The sequence below is a fragment of the Phacochoerus africanus genome, chromosome 5 (genome assembly GCF_016906955.1).
Source record: "Phacochoerus africanus isolate WHEZ1 chromosome 5, ROS_Pafr_v1, whole genome shotgun sequence".
NCBI classification, from domain to species: Eukaryota; Metazoa; Chordata; class Mammalia; order Artiodactyla; family Suidae; genus Phacochoerus; species Phacochoerus africanus.
In genome coordinates, this window is record NC_062548.1 from 53,502,333 (window position 1) to 53,525,017 (window position 22,685).

The following is a 22,685-nucleotide window of genomic DNA, read 5'->3' on the forward strand; positions in this document are numbered from 1 at the left end:
TCCACATGGGCTCCCAGGACACTTCAGCCTCTGCCTAACGCTCCAGCGAAGGGATTGTGAGGGACCCACTCTTCCCTCAGGCAGCTCCTGTGGACAAGTTTTAAGAACACAGAGCTTACTGTTCAAGAAACACTTCATTTTCCAGGCCTGATTTGCAGCTGTCATCTCTGTTCATTAAAAAAAAAAAAGGGGGGGGGAGTTCCCATCATGGCTCAATGGAAACGAATCTGACTAGTATCCATGAGGAAGCAGGTTTGATCCCTGACCTCACTCAGTGGGTTGAGGATCTGGCGTTGCCATGAGCTGTGGTGTAGGTCGCAGATGTGGCTCAGATCTGGCATTGCTGTGGCTGTGGTGTAGGCCAGCAGCTACAGATCTGATTAGACCCCTAGCCTGGGAACCTCCATATGCCACGGGTGCGGCCCTAAAGAGCAAAAAAAGAGAAAAAAAGTAGTTATTGTGGCATATTCCTTCCTGCTAATATTAAACATTTGCGATCCTTTAAGAAAACTCGAGGAAATTTTACTTAATGGGTTAAGCACCTTCGTCTTGGTCCGAATCCAGTTCTCGTTAGAAATACATTAGCGTGATCATTGTGGTGGCCAGGTGTTTGGACACTGCCCAGTAATCTGGCTTGAGTTTGAAGACTCTTCTCCTCTGTGCCAAACCTGACCCATTTCTCTTTATGAAAAAATCCTGTGCTCTTACACGAACGTAGAAGTGACAAGTTGGGGCTACCCCGAGTGAGCTGGTGTGCTTCAGTCATTGCCTGGGCTGTGAAATCTTACCAATGATTTGAGATCAAGATCTTTTCTTGATCTTCAGGTGGCTGCTCTTGGGTAAATGGAAGATTCCAGCAAGGAGTTCCCATCATGGTGCAGTGGAAGCAAATCTGACTAGTAACCGTGAGGTTGTGGGTTCAATCCCTGGCATTGCTCAGAGGGGTAAGGATCCAGTGTTGCCGTGAGCTATGATGTAGCTCGCAGACATGGCTCAGATCTGGTGTTGCTGTGGCTGTGGTGTAGGCTGGCGGCTATAGCTCCTATTCAACCCCTGCCTGGTGCCGCAGGTGTGGCCCTAAAAAGACAAAAAAAAAAAAAAAAAAAGATTCCAGCAAAAGAACAAAGGTAAAAGAGGATAACTGCCTAGCACCTAGTGGGCCCTTAATAATTCTTAACGTCTATTTGAAGGTCCAGTAGGGAGGGAGATGTTACAAAGGAAATGCCCTGGAGACCCCTACCCACTCCCCATCCCCTGCCTTCCCCTCCCCCTCTTCCCAAGGCCCTGCTTCAGTCAAAACTGCTGGTGTTGCTGTTCTAGGCTGCATGTGATCTGTACACAGATACACACTGCATGCATATATGTGGCATGTGCACAAATGGTGCACATGTGTAGATAAACATACAATTATATGTGTATATTGACATATATGTATATTGAAATAATTCTGATTAGTATTGCCCAGGAAAAGGGTTCTGACTATGAATAGTTACAGGGAGGTATGTACCAGGATAAGATCAAGATGGCAGGTTAGACCTTAGGTGTGTTTTTCTTCTTTTTTAGGACACTCTTTCTGGTCCTGGAAACAGGTTTGTTGTGATGTCACTAGCCTTATGTTATCTCTGTCACATGAGTGCCAAAGATGGCATGAAATGGTTGTCTGGTGACATCCGAATTTTCACAAGACAGGGAGTTGTCTTCGGTTCAAGGCTGTAAATGTGTGCCTGACTCCTGGCGACTTCAGGATGGAGCCACCGAGTAGGCGGCTGCGAGGAGCACAGAGCAGACAGGCTGCCTTCCCATTGGCAGCATCAGTGTCATGTAAACGCATGTCCTGTTGGTAAGGTTACCAGGTCCACGGAGAAACGTGTCACCGTGTCGTTCCCTATCTGGAACTTAGCGAGGCAGTGCTGATGATGTCACACTCCTTCTGGGAGGAAGAGTTTGTTTGTGATACACGTTGTTTAGGGGTGTGGGGAGGGGGAGGGTGTTTGGCAGCAGAGAAGCATGAGGAGGGAGGAGAATCCTGCTGTAGGGCAGAAGTGAGGCCCTGTGAAGACACAGCCCTGCAGGAGGCTGCCGTCTACTGGCCCCACACCGCAGTGCCCTCTTGGCCCAAGCCGCCTGGATACTTACCAGGGATCTGGAGTCACACGTGGCCCCTGGGGTCAGTGCCGTGGAAAGAATGTGGCCTTGGAGTTAGAAAGGGACACTGGAGTGGAGTCCCTCTTTGTTCACCTGTGAGTGGATAACCTTGAACAAGAGGCTCAAAATCTGTGTCCGTGGTGATGTCCACCTCTCTGAGCGAAGTGCCCAATCCCCTCCAGGGCCCAGGGGCTCAGAGGTGGCGCCCAGGCAGGGCCTCAGTTGGCTGGTGCCCACCCCAGACCCAGAGCAGCCCTGACCCTGGGGTGGGCAGTATGGCTCAGTGTTCAGGACCCACCTCTCCGTAGCCCTTTAGCTGGTCCAGAGCTCCAGGGCGTTCCGGGGCCGTGGCTTCCCTGGGGTGGTGTTATCACTGCCCTGTCCTCGGAGGAGCTGGAGGCCAGCACAGAGGAAGCGTGTCGTCCACTCACACACCATTTGTAAGGAGGGAACAGGCTCAGAGGCTCTAGGTGACTTGCCAGGACCCACCTCCGTCCACCTGGATGCATCCCCTGACTTCTGTGGTCCAGCATCTGCTCAGCCTTCGTCCTGGGTCCATGAGAAGCCTAACCCCGCACTTCCGTCTCAGTTTACATGGGGTGCCAGGCGCTGTGGGCCCTCCTTCCTGCCCCTTCTACTCAGCTCTGTCCCCTGGGGATCAGCTTTCCCTCCTGATCCTGTGGGACCAACGTAGTAACCTAGTGAAAACAGCTGATGAAACGTGGGTGCCTCTGTGTGTGTCCCCTCCCCCATCCCGGGCCCGAGCACCCCAGGAGGGAGAGGATGTGTGACAACTGTGTCAACTCACTTGTGGGCAGGGGCTCTAGAACCGATGTTTTCCGTTTTCCCAACAGTTTCCCGTTTTCCCATTGGGTATTGCTGTATGTAGCTTTAGGTCTCCATAAATACATTTACCCAGGTTAATTGAGAAACTCCTATGAAACATTTTCTGTCTATAGGAGGAAAGTCCATTGTTAAAATGGCAAAATATAAACTTTTAAAAAGTTGTGGCAGTTCCCGTCATGGTTCAGCAGAAACAAATCTGACTAGTATCCAGGAGGATGCAGATTCGATCCCTGGCCTTGCTCAATGGGTTCAGGATGCAGCATTGCTGTGAGCTGTGGTGTAGGTCTCAGGCACGGCTCGGATCTGGTATTGCTGTGGCTGTGGTGTAGGCCGGCAGCTGTAGCTCCAATTCCCACCCCTAGCCTGGGAATGGCCATATGCTGCAGGTGTGGCCCTCAAAAGCAAAACAATAAAAAAATAAATAAAAAGTTGTCTTTCTAGAAATACTGTAAATGGCAGGAAGGTTCAAAGAATGCAGGCTCTCTTGTACCAAGCACCCAAACTCCTGTGACCAGGGTCAGACTGTCAGCAGACCTCCGCCACCCTCCCTGTGCCCACTTCCAAGACTCTGACCCCCAGACCTGGCGCAGGCGCAAGTGACCCAGGAGGCAGCGCTTTACTTTAGGGGTTATCGTGTTCCGAATTCAACCAGACCCTTGCCATCGACGCTGTCTTCTGCTTAGTGGTTTCAGTCCCTGGAAAGGATGCCCAGGGGTGGTTTTTTGCTCCCAAGCCTTTTTGACAACTGGTGGGTTTGTAGAGCCCCTCAGCTGCTCTTAGACTCACCTGGCTTTCCAGCTCAGGTGCCTGGTGAATTCAAGAACACAGAATTGAGTGGAGCTGATAAAACAGATGACTGACGTGGAATAATGTGAGTATTAATAGCTGTAATATCTCTTTGTAAAGAAGAGGAAAGTTTGGCTGAGGGTAGATTTTGAAGGGCTTTCCACCTTGCGCTGAGTTAGGAGTTGATCTTTTAGGCAGTGGCACACTTTCCGAAGCGCTTTAAGGAGGGTAGTGATATGACAGGTGAGGCGGGGTCCACGCTCCTGTCGATCATGTATTGGTCTGGAATCAGGCCTGGCTTTGGTTCAGATGTCAAAATGGCCATTTGACATCTATTCACTCATCACAGCCTATCAGAAACAAAACCCAAAAAGCTTATAAATGGAACAGTAGCAAATCTGACGTTAGGTAGAGTGTCTTTTTCAAAATATAGATAAGATTTAATCTTCAGCTTGTCCATAGGAAAGTGGCTCCTGTTTTAGGGCTGTGATACCCACTGATGGGTTGTTACCTCCAAAGTGATGAGTCTGGTCCACATCCAGACCTAGGGCTCTAAAGAGTTTGTTTCGTTTTAAGGTGCTGGTGTAATTCTCAAATGTGTGATTCTTTGCAGACATATAGGACACCAAGCTTATCTTACAGTCACTCTCATAATTTTTATATGCATATTCTGTGACAGGAGGTAATTGCTATTCTTTGGTTCAAGAAATATAATTCAATAATTATATTTGGTTCCCATCTTTTTTTTTTTTTCTTTTTGTCTTTTTAGGGCCGCACCTGTGGCATATAGAGGTTCCCAGGCTAGGGGTCAAATTAGACTTGTAGCCGCTGGCCTACACCATAGCCACAGCAACACAGGATCCAAGCCGCATCTGCAACCTATACCACAGCTCACGGCAATGCCGGATCCTTAACCCACTGAGTGAGGCCAGGGATCGAACCTGTGTCCTTGTGGAATCTAGTCAGATTTGTTTCTGCTGAGCCACAATGGGAACTCCTGGTTCCCATCTTAATAAATGCCCCTCCATCAGAGCATTCTTTTTAGCAGGATATATTTCTGTCTCAGATCAGGAGTCTATATATGTATACATGTGTGTGTGTGTGTGTGTTTATCTTTTATTTCTTTACTCTTGTAACTATGGATCTACATGCTTCTTTCTGCATCTAGATAATCTGCTACTTCAAACATTGCCTTTGTACCATGTTTATTCTTTCTGCTGTGACGTTGAATGAGGCTTGGCCTTGGTGAGATCTGAACCTGGCCTTGGTGAGATCTGAACCTGGCTTTGGTTCAGAGAAAATGCAAAGGGGAGCCAGGCAGTTAGTAACACCAGTCTCCACCTGGCAAAAGTGGGCGTGGAGGCAGAAGCTGCAGCTGGGCTCCACCTCAGGCTCCACCTTCTTCCCTTTACTCCCTCTACCCCCCGCCCCCATCTTCCAATGACCCCAGGATTTATGGAAATAATTGGTAGGATGCCTTCTTTTGGACTTTGTAAATATGGATTCAGGCCAACTAAGCACTCGACTCAGATGAACTAAGAAATGGCAAGTAAATGATTTACTAGATGATAACTGTTTCAATTAAATGAAATTTTAAACAAGGAACGTGCATTTTGTGAATCCCACCAAACTGAGGACCTTTCTGCATTTATTTCCAGGATAAGCTGGTTTGGGGAAATGAGTAGAATTTTATTTTATTTTTTTCATCAATATTTTATACATTTAAAAGAACACTATATATATATATATATATATAAAATAACACATATCCTATAGGATAGGGAGAGTAATAGTAGAAGCAACCTCAGCTTAGGAAATAGACATTACTAATACTTTTGAAGTCTAGTGTCTGCCCACCTGGTACTGTCCTTCAGTACCCAGGACCTATCATTCAGTACCTAGTACCTGTCCTTCTGGTACTAGGTCCTACCCCCCATGAATTCTGTTCATCATTCCCTTACTTTTATTTTTGATCTTTTGGCTAAAACCCTAAATATTGCATAGTTAGAGTTTTGTGTTTCTGCAACTTACCAAGCCATGCATACCATTCAGTACCTAGGACCTATCATTCAGTACCTAGGACCTGTCCTTCAGTACCTAGGGCCTATCATTCAGTACCTAGGACCTGTCCTTCAGTACCTAGGGCCTATCATTCAGTACCTAGGATCTATCCTTCAGAACCTAGGGCATATCCTTCAGCAGCTAGGGCATATCATTCAGTACCTAGTACCTGTCCTTCAGCACCCAGGACCTATCATGTAGTATTTCAAACCTATCATTCAGTATCTAGTACCTGCCCTTCAGTACCTAGTAACCTATCATTCAGTACCTACAACCTATCATTCAGTACCTACCTGTCCTTCAGTACCTAGGACCTATCATTCAGTACCTAGTGTCTGCCCCCTGCACTGACATTCCCCTGTCAAGGGCTGTACCACATCCTCCCCCTGCCATGTCGTGGTCCCTTCCACCCTGTCTGAGAACTTGTGGTGTCTCCAGCTTCCCCCAGTCATGAGCAGAATTGCTGCCAGCCTCCTTGCTCATTCCCTGAAGAACATCAGTTCTGTGGGGCACATGCCAGGTGAAGCATCATCAGCTTACCTAGAGCCATGGGCTTCTGCTACCTCCCTGATATCTGGCCAATCCACATGCTTCTACCAGCCGCATGGAGTGCTTCCATTGCTCTGTGTTCTTGCAAACCCCAATGCCATCAGACTTCACATGGGTATGAAGTGCCATCTTCTCGTGGTTGCAGTTTACAATCCCAGGTGGTCCAGCAGGTAGGTCACTCCTCCGTGGCTGATGGCTGTTCGTGCTTCATCTTCTGTGGGAAGCCTGGTCATGTGTCTTGCTAATCCTTCTGAGGTTGTGTTATTTTATTCCTGTGTGAGTTTCCCATACCCTCTGGGCCTTTTCTGTCAGATGTGTGACATCAGACATCAGTGCCTTCTCCCCCATCCTCATGCTTCTTCATCTTGACTTTTCCATTTCAAAGAACATAGGTTTTACATTTTGATGGGAATAAATTCATCTTTTCCCCAAGGGTTTGTGCTTTTTTATATCTTATTTTAGAAGCTCAGGAGTTCCCTGGTGGCCTAGAGGGTTAAGGATCCAGTGTCATCACCACTGTGGCTCTGGTTTCTGCTGTGGCATAGGTTTGATCCCTGGCCCAGGAACTTACACATTGCCAAAAAGAAAAAAAAGAGTTCTTCCCTACTCTAAGTAATAAACATATTTTTCCATGTTTTCTTCTCCAAGTGTTCAGATTATACCTCCCATACTTAAGAGGCTTTGTCATCTGGAGTGGGTGAGATGCGTGGGGTAGTGTAGGACTCTGGCCTTTTCTCCGTGTGGATATATCCAGCTCTCCCAGCACCGTTTACAGAGCATGTGCTTGCCCTGTATGTGCCCCCGATATTCAGGGCCGCCTTGGTCATTATTCTAGGTCCCCTGGATGCATGGTCTATTCCCAAGCCCTTGGGTATGTTCTCTGGGGTTCTGCCAGCATCACAGTATCCTAGTAACCACAGCTTTCTCTCACATCTTCTCTCTTCAGTCCTGTTCCTTCCTTTTTCACAAGTCCCTTGCTCTATTCTCTGCCATCTGATTTTTTTATTAAAAAAAATTTTTTTTTTGTCTTTTGAGGGCTGCACCCGTGGCATATGGAAGTTCTCAGGCTAGGGGATGAACCCTGAGCTGCAGCTGCCAGCCTACACCACAGCCACAGCAACTCAAGATCCAAGCTGCATCTGTGACCTAACCACAGCTCATGGCAATGCCAGATCTTTAACCTGCTGAGCGAGGTCAGGGGTGGAACCCACATCCTCATGGATACTAGTCAGGTTCGATACTGCTGAGCCACAATGGGAACGCCTGCCATATGAATTTTACAGACATGTAAAATTATCCACGCACATATACCTGTTAGGAATTTATTGGAATCACATTTTTTCTCTGGGTCATTTAGGGGAACACTTTCTTTTTATGGAAGCATAGTCTACATACAGTCAAATCCACTGAACCTAAGGGCACAGTTCCATGACTTGATGCACCCACCGGCCTGTGTAGCCAATACCTCTAACAAGACATAGGCTATTTCTGTCACCCCAAAAAGGTCCCTCATGTCCCCTTCCACGTAGTCACCCTTTTCTCTTCACAGCAAATGGATTCCTACTCCTGTCACTGTAGATAAGTGTTACTTGCTTCTTAACTTCATAGAAATGCAGATACATGTACCTGGATGATCTCTTTCATCCAGTGAAATTCATCCGAATTGTTGAAATTCATCCGTATTGTTGCCTTTCGCCCTGAGTCAGTCCTTTTTGTTTCCAGGTTACAGTCTGCTTTGTGGATACTCCATGTTTATTTTTTTTTTAATTAATTTTTTTTTGGCTTTTTTTTGGGGGGGGCACACCTGAGGCATATGGAGGTTCCCAGACTAGGGGTAGAATCAAAGTTGCAGCTGCCAGCCTATACCACAGCCACAGCAACATGGGATCCGAGCTGCATCTGCAACCTACACCATAGCTCATGGCAACACTGGATCCTTAACCCACTGAGCAAGCCCAGGGATTGAACCTGCGTCCTCATGGATACTCATCAGATTCATTTCCTCTGAGCCATGATGGGAACTCCTGTCAGTCTTTTTAATTGTAGCTATTCTGATAGGTGTGAAATGGCATCTCATCGTGGCTTAAAATAAATTTCTCTGATGACTAATGAAGGTGAACATCTTTTCATGATCTTATTGGTTGTTCACATACCCTTTTTCTTTGAATCTTTTCTCCATTTTACTTTCATCTTTTTTTTCTTCTTTTTATAGCCACACCCACGGCATATGGAGGTTCCCAGGCTAGGGGTCAAATCAGAGCTGTAGCTGCCGACCTATACCACAGCCACAGCAATGTGGGATCCGAGCAGCGTCTGCAACCTACATCACAGCTTGCTGCAATGCCAGATCCTTAATCTACTGAGTGATTAAACCCTCATCCTCACAGAGACTATGTTGGGATCTTAACCCACGGAGCCACAACAGGAACTCCTTTTCCCATTTTAAAAATAAATTTGTCTTTTTACTATCGGTTTGTAGGAGTTTTTATGTGTTCTGGATATGAGCCCTTTGCCTGCCATCTTTATATCACAAATTATTCTCCCAGTCTGGGGCTTGCCTATTCATTTCTTTAATGATGTCTTTCTATGGATATACATTTTATTTATTTATTTTTGTCTTTTTGCCTTTTCTAGGGCCGCTCCCACGACATATGGAGGTTCCCAGGCTAGGGGTCTAATCCAAGCTGTAGCTGCCGGCCTATGCCAAAGCCACAACAACTCAGGATCCAAGCTGCATCTGCCACCTACACCACAGCTCACGGCAACACCAGATCCTTAACCCACTGAGCCAGGCCAGGGATTGAACCCGCAACCTCATGGTTCCTAGTCGGAATCGCTAACCACTGCGCCACAAGGGGAACTCCACATTCTAAATTTTTATGTAACCCAATATATCAGCTTTTTTCATTCATAGTGTTTTTTGTATCCTAAGAAATCTTCATGAACCCAACGTCCCCAAGATATTCCTCTGTCTTTTCTTCTGGAAGATTTATAGTTTTAGCTTTTGCTTTAAAAATAGGGAGTTCCCATTATGGCTCAGTGGAAACAAATCCGGCTAGTGTCCGTGAGAATGCAGGTTTGATCCCTGGCCTTGCTCAGTGGGTCGGGGATCTGGCATTGCTGTGAACTGTGGTATAGGTTACAGACGTGGCTGGGATCTTGCTTGTGTTGCTTCGGCTGTGGTATAGGCCGGCAGATATAGCTCCAATTGGACCCCTAGCCTGGGAACTTCCATATGCTGCAGGTTCGGCCCTAACAAGCAAAAAAAAAAAGTAATTCGATGCATCTCAAATTGACTTTTGTCTATGGTCTGAGGTAGGGGCCATTAAGATTAAATTTTAACCCCATAATATTATCCACTTTTTCCAGCACCATGGATGGAAATGAATTTACTTTCCCCATGTATTGCCTTGAAGCCTTTGCCAAGAGCTAAATAAATGCATATCTGTGGGCCTAATTTTGGACTTCTCTGTTCCATTGATCTGTTTGCCTGTCCCCACGTCTTAATTACTCTAGTTGTATAGCAATTTCTGAAATCATTGTAGGTCCTTCACCTTTGTTCTTTGTTTTCAAGATTGTTTCAACTATTCTAGGTACTTTGATTTCCATTTAAATTTTAAAATCAGCTTGTCAATTTCTGCAGAAAATCTGCTGAGATTAAAAATTCAGTCTTCCTTAATGTCTAACAACAATAAGATGTTATGACTTTGTCCTTAAAGTTCTTATACAACTTCCTGAGACAATTAATAATTTTTGTACTGTTGTCAATATCTTTTATTTGAGATCAAAATTTCTAATTGTGTTTAGAAATGCAGAGGACTTTGGTATATTGATTTTTTTGATCAAATGATATTTCCTAATGTTTGTTAATCCTAATAGATTATTCGCGAGTTTCCATGCCAACAGTAACGTCCTCTGTAAACTTCCACACGTATATGGAAGTTCCCAGGCCAGGGATGGAATCTGAGGAGGATTCTTCAACCCACTGTGCCAGGCTGGGGATCAAACCCGCACTTCTGCAGGGACCCAAGCTGCGGCAGTCAGGTTCTTAACCCATTGCAGGAACTCCTATATTAATATTTTTCAGTCTTTTTCTCTAGGTATGCAATTTTGAGCAAAACTATTAAAATGTTGCTCTTTTGTATTATAACCTCATTTTTAAGGTGTAGTTCTAAGAAGTTAGTTTAAAAATCAAATTAGTTTGAGATCACACAATAAAGAATGAAGTTGTATACCTCAGAGTAATTCTTAATCTTCTTACCATATGGAAACCTCTCTGAATTCAGGTCCCAGTAAGTTGGACTTAGTGATAATATGGGGAGGTATGGCCCCAATCAATTCTATAATTCATATTTTATTTAAGCAAATTCATCATGTGACTAGATAATGGGGAAAATTTTCTTGCTGTTTAAAGGAATAAACTGTTTTTGGAGATCCTGTTGTAGCTCAGCAGGTTAAGAACCTGACTGGTATCCATGAGGATGCGGATTTGATCCCTGGCTTCGCTCAGTGGGTTAAGGATCTGGCATTGCCATGAGCTGTGGTGTAGGTTGCAGACGCAGCTCAGATCCTGCATTGCTGTGGCTATGGTATAGCCAGCAGCTACAGCTCTGATTGGACCCCTAGCTTGGGAATCTCCATATGCTGTGGGTGCGGCCCTAAAAAGACAAAAAAAAAAAAAAAAGGAATAAACCGCTTTTAAGTATCAGAATGTTACTTTGGCAGCTTTCGTTTTCCTCCACGTAGTTTAGTTTTAGCAGCTTGGGAGTTTATAACTCAGTATTGTTAGTCATTGCTATGCAGGGCATTAGCTTTCTGGGACTTCCCTAGTCTAGTTATATGGCTGTACTCTTAGACAGCCCCTCCCCAGTTCTCACCCCCAGAACCTGGGGACCACCACTCTGCTCTCTGTTGTCATGAGTTCAGCTTTTTCCAACTCCCTGAGTGAGTGAGATCCATTATGTCTGTCTTCCTCTATCTGACTAATCTCACATAGTGTAACGCCGTCAGGGTCCATCCATGCTGTTGTAAATGGCAGTATTTCCTTCTTTCTCAGGGCTGCATAATATCCCATCGTGGGTGTTGAGTGTGTGTATCTCCCATCTCCATCGATTCACCCGCTGGGCAACACTTAGGTTGTTTCCATGTCTTCCGTATGGGGAATAGTGCTACAGTGAACATAGGAGTGCAGCCTCCTCTTTAAATGTCTGATTTCATTTCCTTTGGATAGATGCCCAGGAATGGGATTGCTGGGTCATAGGGCAGTTCTATTTTTAATTTCAGGGAGACATCATAGAAATCTCAGCTCTGCTGGGAATGAGCAGGGTGGCACTTAATCAGAAGCAGGCGTGTGCCCTTCTGCTGGGGTCTCTGTGTGCCTGGAGGGAGGAGAGCCAGTGGGCAAGCTTTTCTTTGTTCTTTTTTTTTGGCCACGCCTGTGGCGTGGGGAAGTTCGCAGACCAGGGATCCAACCTGCATTATAGCAGTGACCCAGCCACAATAGTGACCCCGCCATGTCCTTAACCCACTGAGCCTCAAGGGAGCTCCGAGACTCTTTTCCTTCCTTCACGACCTTTCTACAGTGTTGAATGGTTTCCTTTTACCGAGGCTGTAACTGGGGATCCGTGTGGGTTTACTGCAACCAACATGGTTCCACTTTTCCCTCGCTATTTCTTGTCGCTCTGACTTACCCTCTCCTTACTCTCCTGCAGACCAGCCGCCGCCATGATGAGCACCAAGGCCTTCACCCTGGTCCCCGCGGTCGAACGGGAGCAGCTGATGGGCGACAGAGAGCGGGTGTCGCTGGAGTGCGTGGAGTGCTGCGGTAGGAACCTGTACCTGGGCACCAGCGACTGCTTTGTGTACCACTTCCTGCTGGAGGAGAAGACCCTGCCCGCGGGGACTGCCACCTTCACTGCCACCCGGCAGCTGCACAGACACCTGGGCTTCAAGAAGGCAGTGAACGAGCTGCGGGCGGCGTCGGCCCTCAGCCGGCTGCTGGTGCTGTGTGACGGCTGCATCTCCCTGGTCCACATGCTGAGCCTGGAGCCCGTGCCGTCTGGCGCCCGCATCAAGGGGGCCGCGGCGTTTGCCTTGAACGAGAACCCGGTGAGCGGGGACCCGTTCTGCGTGGAGGTCTGCATCATCTCGGTCAAGCGCAGGACCATCCAGGTGTTCCTGGTGTACGAGGACCGCGTGCAGATCGTCAGGGAGGTGTCGACGCCGGAGCAGCCGCTGGCTGTGGCGGTGGACGGCCACTTCCTGTGCCTGGCCCTGAGCACCCAGTACATCATCCTGAACTACAGCACGGGCGCCTCGCAGGACCTGTTCCCCTACTGCAGCGAGGAGAAGCGGCCGATCGTCAAGAGGATAGGGAGACAGGAGTTCCTCCTGGCGGGCCCCGGGGGACTGGGTGAGCCGCCCCAGCGCCCCTGCCAGCTTCGGCTCCCTCTGCCCAGGCTCCCTGCGTTTTCTCCTCGAATCCGGGCTGCCATCCGAGAGGGCGATGGCCGTGGTGAAGCTAGGCCCTCGTGGAGCATATTTGCCAGCCTTGAGGCGAGATGCACCCAGAACTGCACACCCCGTGTTTGCTAAATGTTCCTTAGAGTGTTTTGTGAGTGTGGGTTTAATGGAGCAAAAATAGACCAGTCATAGAACCGCTCTTGTTTGGGGCCAGAGTCGAGCCTGAGAATGACTCTGGGGAGGGGCTTCTTCCATGGGGATAACAACAGAAATAAGAATCTGTCACATTTCACTATGAGACTCTCTCTGGTGGGTGGGTTTCCCAGCAGATTGTTTGCATTCTCCATCTTTCTGAAAAGGAGTTAGGGTAGCTCACTTACAGATATTTTCCAATGAGGAGGCTCCCACATTATAGCCCTAATTTTCTCTCTGAGACTGTAATTTCATTCCATCAAAAAGTGTCTGGTATGGAGTTCCCGTCGTGGCGCAGCAGTTAACAAATCTGACTAGGAACCACAAGGTTGCAGGTTTGATCCCTGGCCTTGCTCAGTGTGTTGAGGATCTGGCGTTGCCGTGAGCTGTGGTGCAGGTTGCAGACGAGGCTCAGATCCTGTGTTGCTGTGGCTCTGGTGTAGGCCAGTGGCTACAGCTCCAATTAGACCCCTAGCCTGGGAACCTCCATATGTCACGGGAGGGGCCCTAGAAAAGGCAAAAAGCCAAAAATAAATAAATAAATAAAGTGTCTGGTAGCTCCTTGAAAGTGTGTTGGCTGCCTGAGTGGCCTGTGTATTCTCTGACTCCTAAGAGTCACAGCTAGTAGTGTTGTTGGTGGCTTGTGGTCAGGGACGGTTCATAGTGTGTGGGTGTGACCTACAGTGCTGCTGACAGTGTGTGAGACTTGGAGTGTAGGCATCTCACTTCAGAATGATACTTCAGACATATTTTCTCATCATAACAAAACTTGAGGTTGGAGTTCTTGTTGTGACGCAGCGGAAATGAATCAGACTAGTATCCAGGAGGGTGTGGGTTCTATCCCTGCCCTCACTCAGTGGGCCAGGGGTCCTGCATTGCTGTGGCTGTGATATAGACTGGCAGCTGCAGCTCTGACTCCATCCCTAGCCTGGGAACTTCCATATGCCACAGGTGCATAAGAAAAAAAAAAATATTGAGGTCACAGGCTAAGTTGTAGACTTTTGAGTTTCACTCTCTCTTTTTTTAAGGGTTATAGGTGATTTTTATTTGTTTCCTTTCTGTATGGCCCAGATTTCCACAATGAACATATGCTACTTTTTTAAAAAATTTCATTGGTGTGTAGTTGATATACAAATTTGTGTCAGGTGTACAGCTAAGGGAATCAGTTATACATATACGTATAACCATTCTTTTTCAGACTCTTCTCCCACACAGGTCATGACACAGTGTTAAGTAGATTTCCCTGTGCTATACAGTAGGTCCTTGTTAGTTATCTATTTTATATATAGTAGTGTGTATATGTTAAGCCCAACCTCCCAATTTATTCCTCTCCCCAACGTTTACCCTTAAGTAACTATCAATTTGGTTTTGAAATCTTCGAGTCTTTTTCTGTTTTGTAAGTTCTTTTGTAGCATTCTTTATTAGATTCCACATATAAGTGATATCATATGTTTGTCTTTCTCTGACTGACTTCACTTTAGTATGAGAGTCTCTAGTTCCATCCATGTTGCTTTAAAGGGCATTATTTTGTTCTTTTTGGGGCTGAGTAATATTCCATTGTGCACATATACCACATTTTCTTAATCCATTCATCTGTTGATGGACATTTAGGTTCTTTCCATGTCTTGGCTATTGTGAATAGTGCTGCCGTGAGCATAGGGCATGTGTCTTTTTGAATGAAAGTTTTGTCCAGATATATGCCCAGGAGTGGCTTTTTTTTAATTTATTTTTATTTTTTGGCCACACCCATGGCCAGGGATTGAACCCACACCGCAGCAGCAACCCGAGCCACAGCAGTGACAATGCTGGATCTTTAACCTGCTGTGCCAGAAGGGAATTCCCAGGAATAGCATTTTTAAAAAGGGGCATGTTGGGACCGGTTCAGGGCCACTGACATAGACCCGAATTCCTGCATCTCCTCTCACGCACCCCAAGTCTTACCCAGCCCCGAGACATCACTGTTCCTTTGATCTGTCCAACAGCACACAGGACAGAAGGACAGGGGGTCGGTAGCGGCACCACTGTGCCCACCGTTTAATTACCAAGAAAAGCTTGGTTGTCTCCAACTTCTTTGGTCCTTGGGGGGTGGGGGACAGCTTATCCATCAGGAATGTGCAGTCCCCTTTCTGTGTTTTGAAGTCACTTGGAATTGTACCCTCCTGTGGTCATGCCACCGACTGGGTATACGGTCAGACTCATCTATTTCATTTCACTTTCTATTCTTAGAAATCACTTTCTTTTATTTTGTCATTTTCTTCTGCAAAGGTGCCAAGTCAGACAGATTCAGTGAGGTCCATTCTCTCCTTCCCCCACCGGTAACCCTTATGATGGTGAACTGTTTCATTCTGAAAGAAAAAAGATAAACGACTATGTAGGAATTGGTGTCTCCCTCCTCCTGGCCTTTTGCTCCTCCTGGCGGTCCAGAGAGCTCTTGGTGGCATAGCACAGAGCTTGTCGCTGTTTGCTTCCGCAGCCACAGGCCACACTCCAGGGCAGAGGGACCACCGAGCATCCAGTCACAGCCAGCGGTAGGCTTTCAGGGGTTTTCAGTCTTGGGGTATGGCTAGGAGCTTCTCTGTTGGCATTTTTCCTGCGTCTCTGGGAAATCTTCCTTGAAGTGGGGTTCCTGGGTCGAGGTGTACCTGCATGCGAGTCTTGGGGGCATTGCCACGTACCCCTCAAGCCTGGTACGTGTGTTCCTTCGGCTTTGCCAGCAGAGTCCCTGTGTTGTCGGGCTTCGGTGTTTTTGCCCATCTGGCACCCAAGGAATGGCACTGCTGTGGCTTTTGTCCCATTTCTCTTGTGTCATAAGTGAGATCCAACATTTTTCATACACGTACAAGCCATTTGCTCTTCTTTCAATGCGAATTCTCCATTCTTCTCTACAACCGTTGACTCTAGTTCTTTTTTTTTTCTTTTTTTTTTTTTTTTATCTTTTGTCCTTTATCTTTTGAGGGCCGCACCCACAGCATATGGTTTCCTAGGCTAGGGGTCCACTTGGAGCTGTAACCGCCAACCTACACCACAGCCACAGCAACACCAGATCCGAGCCATGTCTGCAACCTACACCACAGCTCACAGCAACGTCAGATCCTTAACCCACTGAGCAAGGCCAGGGATCGAACCCTTAACCTCATGGTTACTAGTCGGGTTCGTTAACCACTGAGCCACGACGGGAACTCCGATCTAGTTCTTTATATATTCGAGATACCAGCTTGTTGTCTGAGGTATGTTTCAAATATCAGTTTCCAGTTTTACAGCAGGAGCTCTCCTCACCCATTTCTGTGTGATCCCGTGTATTAACCTTTTGATGTTATTGCTTTTTTGAGACCTAATCAGGGGTGGTTCTCCCTCTTCCAGGCTGTTGACGGATCTGCCCAGGTTTCCTGCTGGGACTTTGATGGGTTTTTTTCCTTATAGTGAGTGTATAAGGAATGAATTTGCTTTCCTCTTCGTGTGATCATCCGTTATCCCACTGCCTGATTCATGACCCCTTTTCCTCGCGGATGCAGGAGGCTGCCCCTCGGTACAAGCAGTTTCCTTATACCATTGGCCCAGCTCCAGGTTTTCTGTCTTGCTCCATCTGTCTGGTAGCTTATTGATGAGCCAATACCTGACTGTTTTAGTTACAAAGCCCGTATCGTGAAAACATTTGACTCCCATATCTTATTGCTGGTGTTTGTGTTAGGATTGAAGGGAAATGAGAGTCCCTCATGTTCAGGCTGCATTTTCCCCCAAACTTAATGTGTCTCGACTACGTGGACATCATGCTAAATGACCCACTGTCTTGGTTGTTGTTCTGCTTGTCATGGATGTGATCATAAGCAAATTGGAACCTCCTTGGAGGCGCTGTGCTACGTCACTGTGCTCAGGCTCTGTAGGCAATACTGTGATCACCACTGTTATTGTAAAAAGGCTCCAGAAATTAAGTTCAAAACAAATTATTAAAGGGACGCACCTGCACCTTGGGACATATGAAAATGGTACTTTTTCTTTTCTTTTCTTTTCTTTTGCCTCTTGGGGCCACACCTGTGGCATATGGAGGTTCCCAGGCCAGGGGTCCAATCGGAGCTGCAGCTGCCGGCCTACACCAGAACCACAGCAACGCAGGATCTAAGCCGTGCTGCCCCCTACACCACAGCTCACAGCAACACTGGATCCTTAACCCACTGAGTGAGGCCAGGGATCAAACCCTCAACCTCATGGTTTCTAGTCAGATTCATTTTCGCTGTGCCACAACGGGAACTCCAAAAGCTGTACATTTTCATTTGCCTCATTGCCTTCCTCCCTGAAGGTCACCTGTATCCACTTCTCTGTCATAAGAAATTGCTCTTACATTTTTGCCTTGATTTATTTTTATTTTTATTGTTTTGGCCATGCCCATGGCATGCAGAAGTTCCCAGGCTAGGGATCAAACCTGTGCCACAGCAGCACTCCATGCCAAGGCAGTGACAACACCGGATCCTTAACCTGCTGAGCTACCAGTGAACTCCATTTTGGCCTTAGTTTAAATTGTATTATTTTAAGCAGTACTTTGTTGAAATTTTCATAATTCAGTTGATGATTGTGACTTACTTTAAACTCTATCCTTTGATAATGCTTCTTAGAAAATAATTCAGCTACTCCTCCGCCCAAATGCCCCTGCCCCAGCTCAGATAAGGGGGCCCACCAATACTTAGAAGGTGTGCAAGGGAAAATAATGTGTTTTGTTTTGGGTTTTTTGTTTTTTGGTTTTGTTGTTGTTGTTGTTGTTGCTTTTTTAGCACTGCACACCTGTGACACATGGAGGTTCCCAGACTAGGGGTCAAATTGGAGCTGCAGCTGCCGCCCTACACCACAGCCACAGCAGCACGGACCCGAGCTGCGTCTGCGACATACATTGCAGCTCATGGCGACGCCCAATTCTTAACCCAGTGAGGGAGGCCAGGGATGGACCCTGCATCCTCATGGATACTAGTTGCATTCGTTATCACTGAGCCACAACAGGAACACCCGGAAAATAATGGTTTTTAAACGTGTTCCATTTACACACTTTCTATGTCTGCAGGCTGGTACACTTATGTGCCTTTGGCAATATGGAAACGATAGAGCATGTGAACTGCTTTCTCGTATATAATCAGTTGCTAGGTGTCAGTGGCGGCCCTGCTTCTAAGTGAATCTGTGGCTTTTCTACTGCCTGAGCTGGACCCTGATTGCCAGTGACTGCTCTGCTCTTTTGTTCCAGTGAAATCTTCTGCTTTCCTTTTGTGTAGAAGCCTCTCTTCCCAACCTGGTTTCTGCCCCTTCCATTTTGAGAATGTTTATGTCTGGGCCTTTGCTGCACGGTCCCCGGGTAGGGTAAGGGCCTCGACCCTGATTTAATGGACAGCGTTTGGGCGCCTGTGTTCCCATGGGAGCTGTGTGTCCAGAACACGGTAATTGGCCCTGAAATGCGCAGGATCCTCAGGATTATCATACGCTTGTCCCAGCACCAGATTACATTGGGCCAATGCCTGGCTGACGGTGACACACTTTTCTTTCCCCTTCAGGCCCTCCAGCCGGCAGGTTCTAAACGTGCAGAAAATGCAAGAGAGTGTGAACCTCACTTCCTCCTGAGAAGCTTGGTCTTGATCTCAGATTCCCGATGCCTCCTAGAGCTTTGCACCTATTTCTCTCCTTTGGGGTTTTTGATGCTCTCTCTTTATTTATTTATTTTTTATTTTTTTATTTTCTGTCCTTTTAGGGTCACACCTGTGGCATATGGAGGTTCTCAAACTAGGGATCGAATCGGAGCTGTAGCCGCCGGCCCACACCACAGCCACAGCAACGCCAGATCTGAGCCACGTCTGCGACCTACCCCACAGCTCACAGCAACGCCGGATCCTTAACCCACAGAGCGAGGCCAGGGATCGAACCCACATCCTCATGGACACTAGTCAGGTTCGTTACCGCTGAGCCACAGTGGGAATGCCTCACTTTGTTTTATCTTTACATTTCTGTTCCCTGGGTTACTAATGAATATGGAAATCTCTTCATGAATTTATTAGCTATTTTCATGTTGCTTTCTGTGCATTACTGATTCATATCCTTTGTTTTTCTCTTGAGTTAGTCATTCTTGGAATGACTTTTAAAGACAGTAAAGGGTGAAAGGGAAATACTTAAGGAGAAATGAATGGTTCATGTTAGACAGTTGTAACTCCTTAGTGGGAGACACACACTCACACACACACACACCCCCTCCAAGGCTCACTGCTCTGTCATCTAGACAAGAGGTTCAGTTGGTTCTACTTACATGTCAAGAACCAATACTGAAAGTGTGAAGCCGAATCAAACAAGCATTGTGTGTCTAAGTGCCCACTGCAGAAGGGGCCCTCCGAGTGTGTCAGACTGAGCACAGCGTGGGCACACATGAGTGATCCCACTTGATACCTGTTTCTCCGCTTTGAGGGACAAGAGCTGTGTTTGTACTTGATTATGTGCAATACGTCTCGCTCTTTGTAGCCACAGCAAGTTCAGGAGGGCCAGTGATTTCACGGGCTTAGGAATTTCACGTCTGTGCTATAGTTGAGATACTTTCTGTTGTTTTAAAGTACCGTCTAGGGAGTTCCCTGTGGCCTAGTGCATTAGAGATCCAGCGTTGTCAGTGCTGTGGCCCGGGTTTGATCCCTGGCCTGAGAACGTCAACCTGCCACTGGTGCAGCCAAAATAATAATAGTAATAATAATAATGAAATACTGTCCATATCTCTCTGCCTCTCTTGTTCCCCCTTCTCTGTTGTGTAAGTGGAAAACATTTGTCTCCTGCAGCTAACCTTTTGCGGGCAATACCATGCAATTTTTGTAGTTTGGTTTGTTTTTTTTAATTGAAGTATAGTTGATTTTCATACCAGGCTGTTTTTAAAGGTGTTTTATGTCAAATACTTTGAAAACTAAGTTAAAATGAATTGATTTTCCTGGGTGAGGTTCCTAATTTGGAGAAACCCCAGGATCTGGGGCCTCTGAACAGCTTATTTGGAAATGTTGTTTAGTGATTTATGTACAAAATAGATGAGCCTTTTTTTTTTTTGCTTGCTTTTTAGGGCCATACCTTTGGTATATGGAAGTTCCCAGGCTAGGGGGTTGAATCGGAGCTGCAGCTGCCGGCCCACACCACAGCCACAGCAATGCCAGATCCAAGCCGTGTCTGCGACCTATACCACAGCTCACGGCAACGCCGGATCCTTAACCCACTGAGTGAGGCCAGGGATCGAACCTACGTCCTCATGGATCCTAGTTGGGCTCATTTCCACTGAGCCACGATGGAAACTCTGACAGTAACCTGCAAAATCACCTCTTTCTTTACATCAGAGAGAACATGTATCCAGAGTTAGACCTGGACTCTGAGCAGGGACAGTTCAGGATAGGACGCCTTGTGGAGGGCCTGGCACACAGTAGATGCTCAATAAGCATGGAACGACTGTGTTCAGTATCACTGACCCTGTTCCCCATCAAGTGAGTGTATAGGGACGAGCTGTCACTTAGAGACGCACACGCATTGGAGAATAAGAGGCGGAAGAAGACTTGCAAAACTTCTTAGACTCTGTGAAGGTCACTCTTCTCACCTGTGAGGACATGAGCTACATCTACCTTCATGTACATGGTTTTTTGCTTCCTGTTTAAACTGAAAGGACCTATGAGACAGACATTCTGGGGAAGATGATCCTCTGCATAAGAATAGTCAGGGGGGAGTTCCTATCTTGGCTCAGTGGTTAACGAACTGGTTATCCATGAGGACACGGGTTTGATCCCTGGCCTCGCTCAGTGGGTTAAGGATCTGGCCTTGCCATGAGCTGTGGTGTAGGTCGCAGACGCAGCTCGGATCCTGTGTTGCTGTGGCTATGGCATAGGCTGGCAGCTGTAGCTCCCATTTGACCCCTTGCCTGGGAACCTCCATATGAGCAGGTGTGGCCCTGAAAAGACAAAAGACAAAAAAAAAAAAAAAGAATAATCAGAGGCATCATGTTAAGTTGCCTTTCCCATCCTGAGTTAGAATGACAGGGCAGGCATCCTGCCTCCAGACACATCGACAGAAAAGCAGACAACCACGGCTTTCTGAAGTCCCACGTGACTCCTGCTGTTTTCCAGGCATGTTCGCCACAGTGGCCGGGATATCTCAGCGAGCCCCCGTGCACTGGTCGGAGAACGTCATTGGGGCGGCCGTCTGCTTCCCCTACGTCATCGCACTGGATGACGAGTTCATCACAGTTCACAGCATGCTGGACCAGCAGCAGAAGCAGACTCTACCCTTTAAGGAAGGCCACATCCTCCAGGATTTTGAAGGTACCAGTTTCCGTGGAATCTTAATGACATTTAGCTACCAAACTTTCACAATGATATGTTTGATTTTTTTTTTCCTTCTTTTGCCACACTGATGGCATGTGGAAGTTCCCAAGGCAGGGATTGAACCCAAGCCACAGCAGTGACAGTGCTGGATCCTTACCCTGCTGCACTACTAGGGAGCTCCTGCTGATATTTCTTCACTAAACACTTTTTCCCCCCTCCCCGCACCCATAGGATATGGAAGTTCCCAGGCCAGGGGTCGAATCTGAGCTGCAGCTGCCAGCTCACGCCACAGCCACAGCCACAGCCACACCAGATTCTTACCCACTGAGCGAAGCCAGGGATTGGACCCACATCCTTATAGACACTATGTCGGGTTCTTAGCCCACTGAGCCACATCAGGAACTCCCTCATATACCCGTTCTGATATTTTCGTCATACCGAGAGCTAATCCAGGTCCATGCATTGCCTTTCCTGTGTCAGGATGTGGCTCCCCAGACTGGCCTTTCCTGTTTTAGATGCTGGGGACATCAGCCTGCTGAGACTCCCAGTCCCACATGACATGCATCAGTGCTCGGTGGGGGCACTCGGAGAGCACATTCTAAGAATATGACGTGCAATATGTGCCTTGGAGTGGAGGTGGGCACAGAGTGCTGGGCTCACATGGGCTGGTGACATAACCACCCCCACCCCAGGTGGGCACAAGGTGGGGGGCTTCCTGGGAAGAGGGACGGCAGTGCAGAGAAGGGGCAGAACCTCATCTGAATATAGGACAAATGATGTTGGTTGACATGGAAGACAGATAATGTAGACAAGAATCAAGCAGGGCCTCAGGCAGGAAGTCATGTGTATCCAGGCCAGGAAAGACAGGGTTCCCCTCAAACCAGGCGGTGGGACCCAGGTAGAAGGAGGGATTCTGAGGAGGGAGGATCTGGGGGAGCAGGAAAGACTTGGCTGATGCTGAACGATCTTCAGGCAGAAAGACAGGGTTGTTCCACTGCTCCCTGGGAACAGGTGACAGCTTGAAATGCATCTCCTTTTCTGAGCGTCTGACAGAAGGAGCCCGTCTCGGGTCACAGGTCCAGCTCCCCAGCAGACAGTGACAGCACTGCTGAGGGTCAGGGTCATGGGCAGAGTAGGGGGGAGAGGAGGAGGAAGCACCAGGACAAGTGAGGAACATCATCTTATAGTTCAGAATGGGGTGCTATTGGAGTTCCCATCCTGGTTCAGTGGTTAACGAATCCAACTAGGAACCATGAGGTTGCGGGTTCATTCCCTGGCCTCGCTCAGTGGGTTAAGGATCTGGCATTGCCGTGAACTGTGCTGTAGGTCACAGATGCAGCTCGG

General features: G+C 47.3%; 1 protein-coding gene across 1 annotated transcript in view; it reads left to right on the forward strand.

Annotated features, from left to right (window-relative positions):
- Positions 1–22,685, forward strand: part of TGFBRAP1 (transforming growth factor beta receptor associated protein 1) — a 49,670-nt gene that overhangs the window by 1,555 nt on the left and 25,430 nt on the right. The window contains exons 2-3 of the mRNA XM_047781323.1: positions 12,099–12,799; positions 21,144–21,338. Of these exons, the coding sequence (XP_047637279.1) occupies positions 12,112–12,799; positions 21,144–21,338 (883 nt within the window). The 5' untranslated portion in view covers positions 12,099–12,111. The remainder of the gene's footprint in view (positions 1–12,098; positions 12,800–21,143; positions 21,339–22,685) is intronic.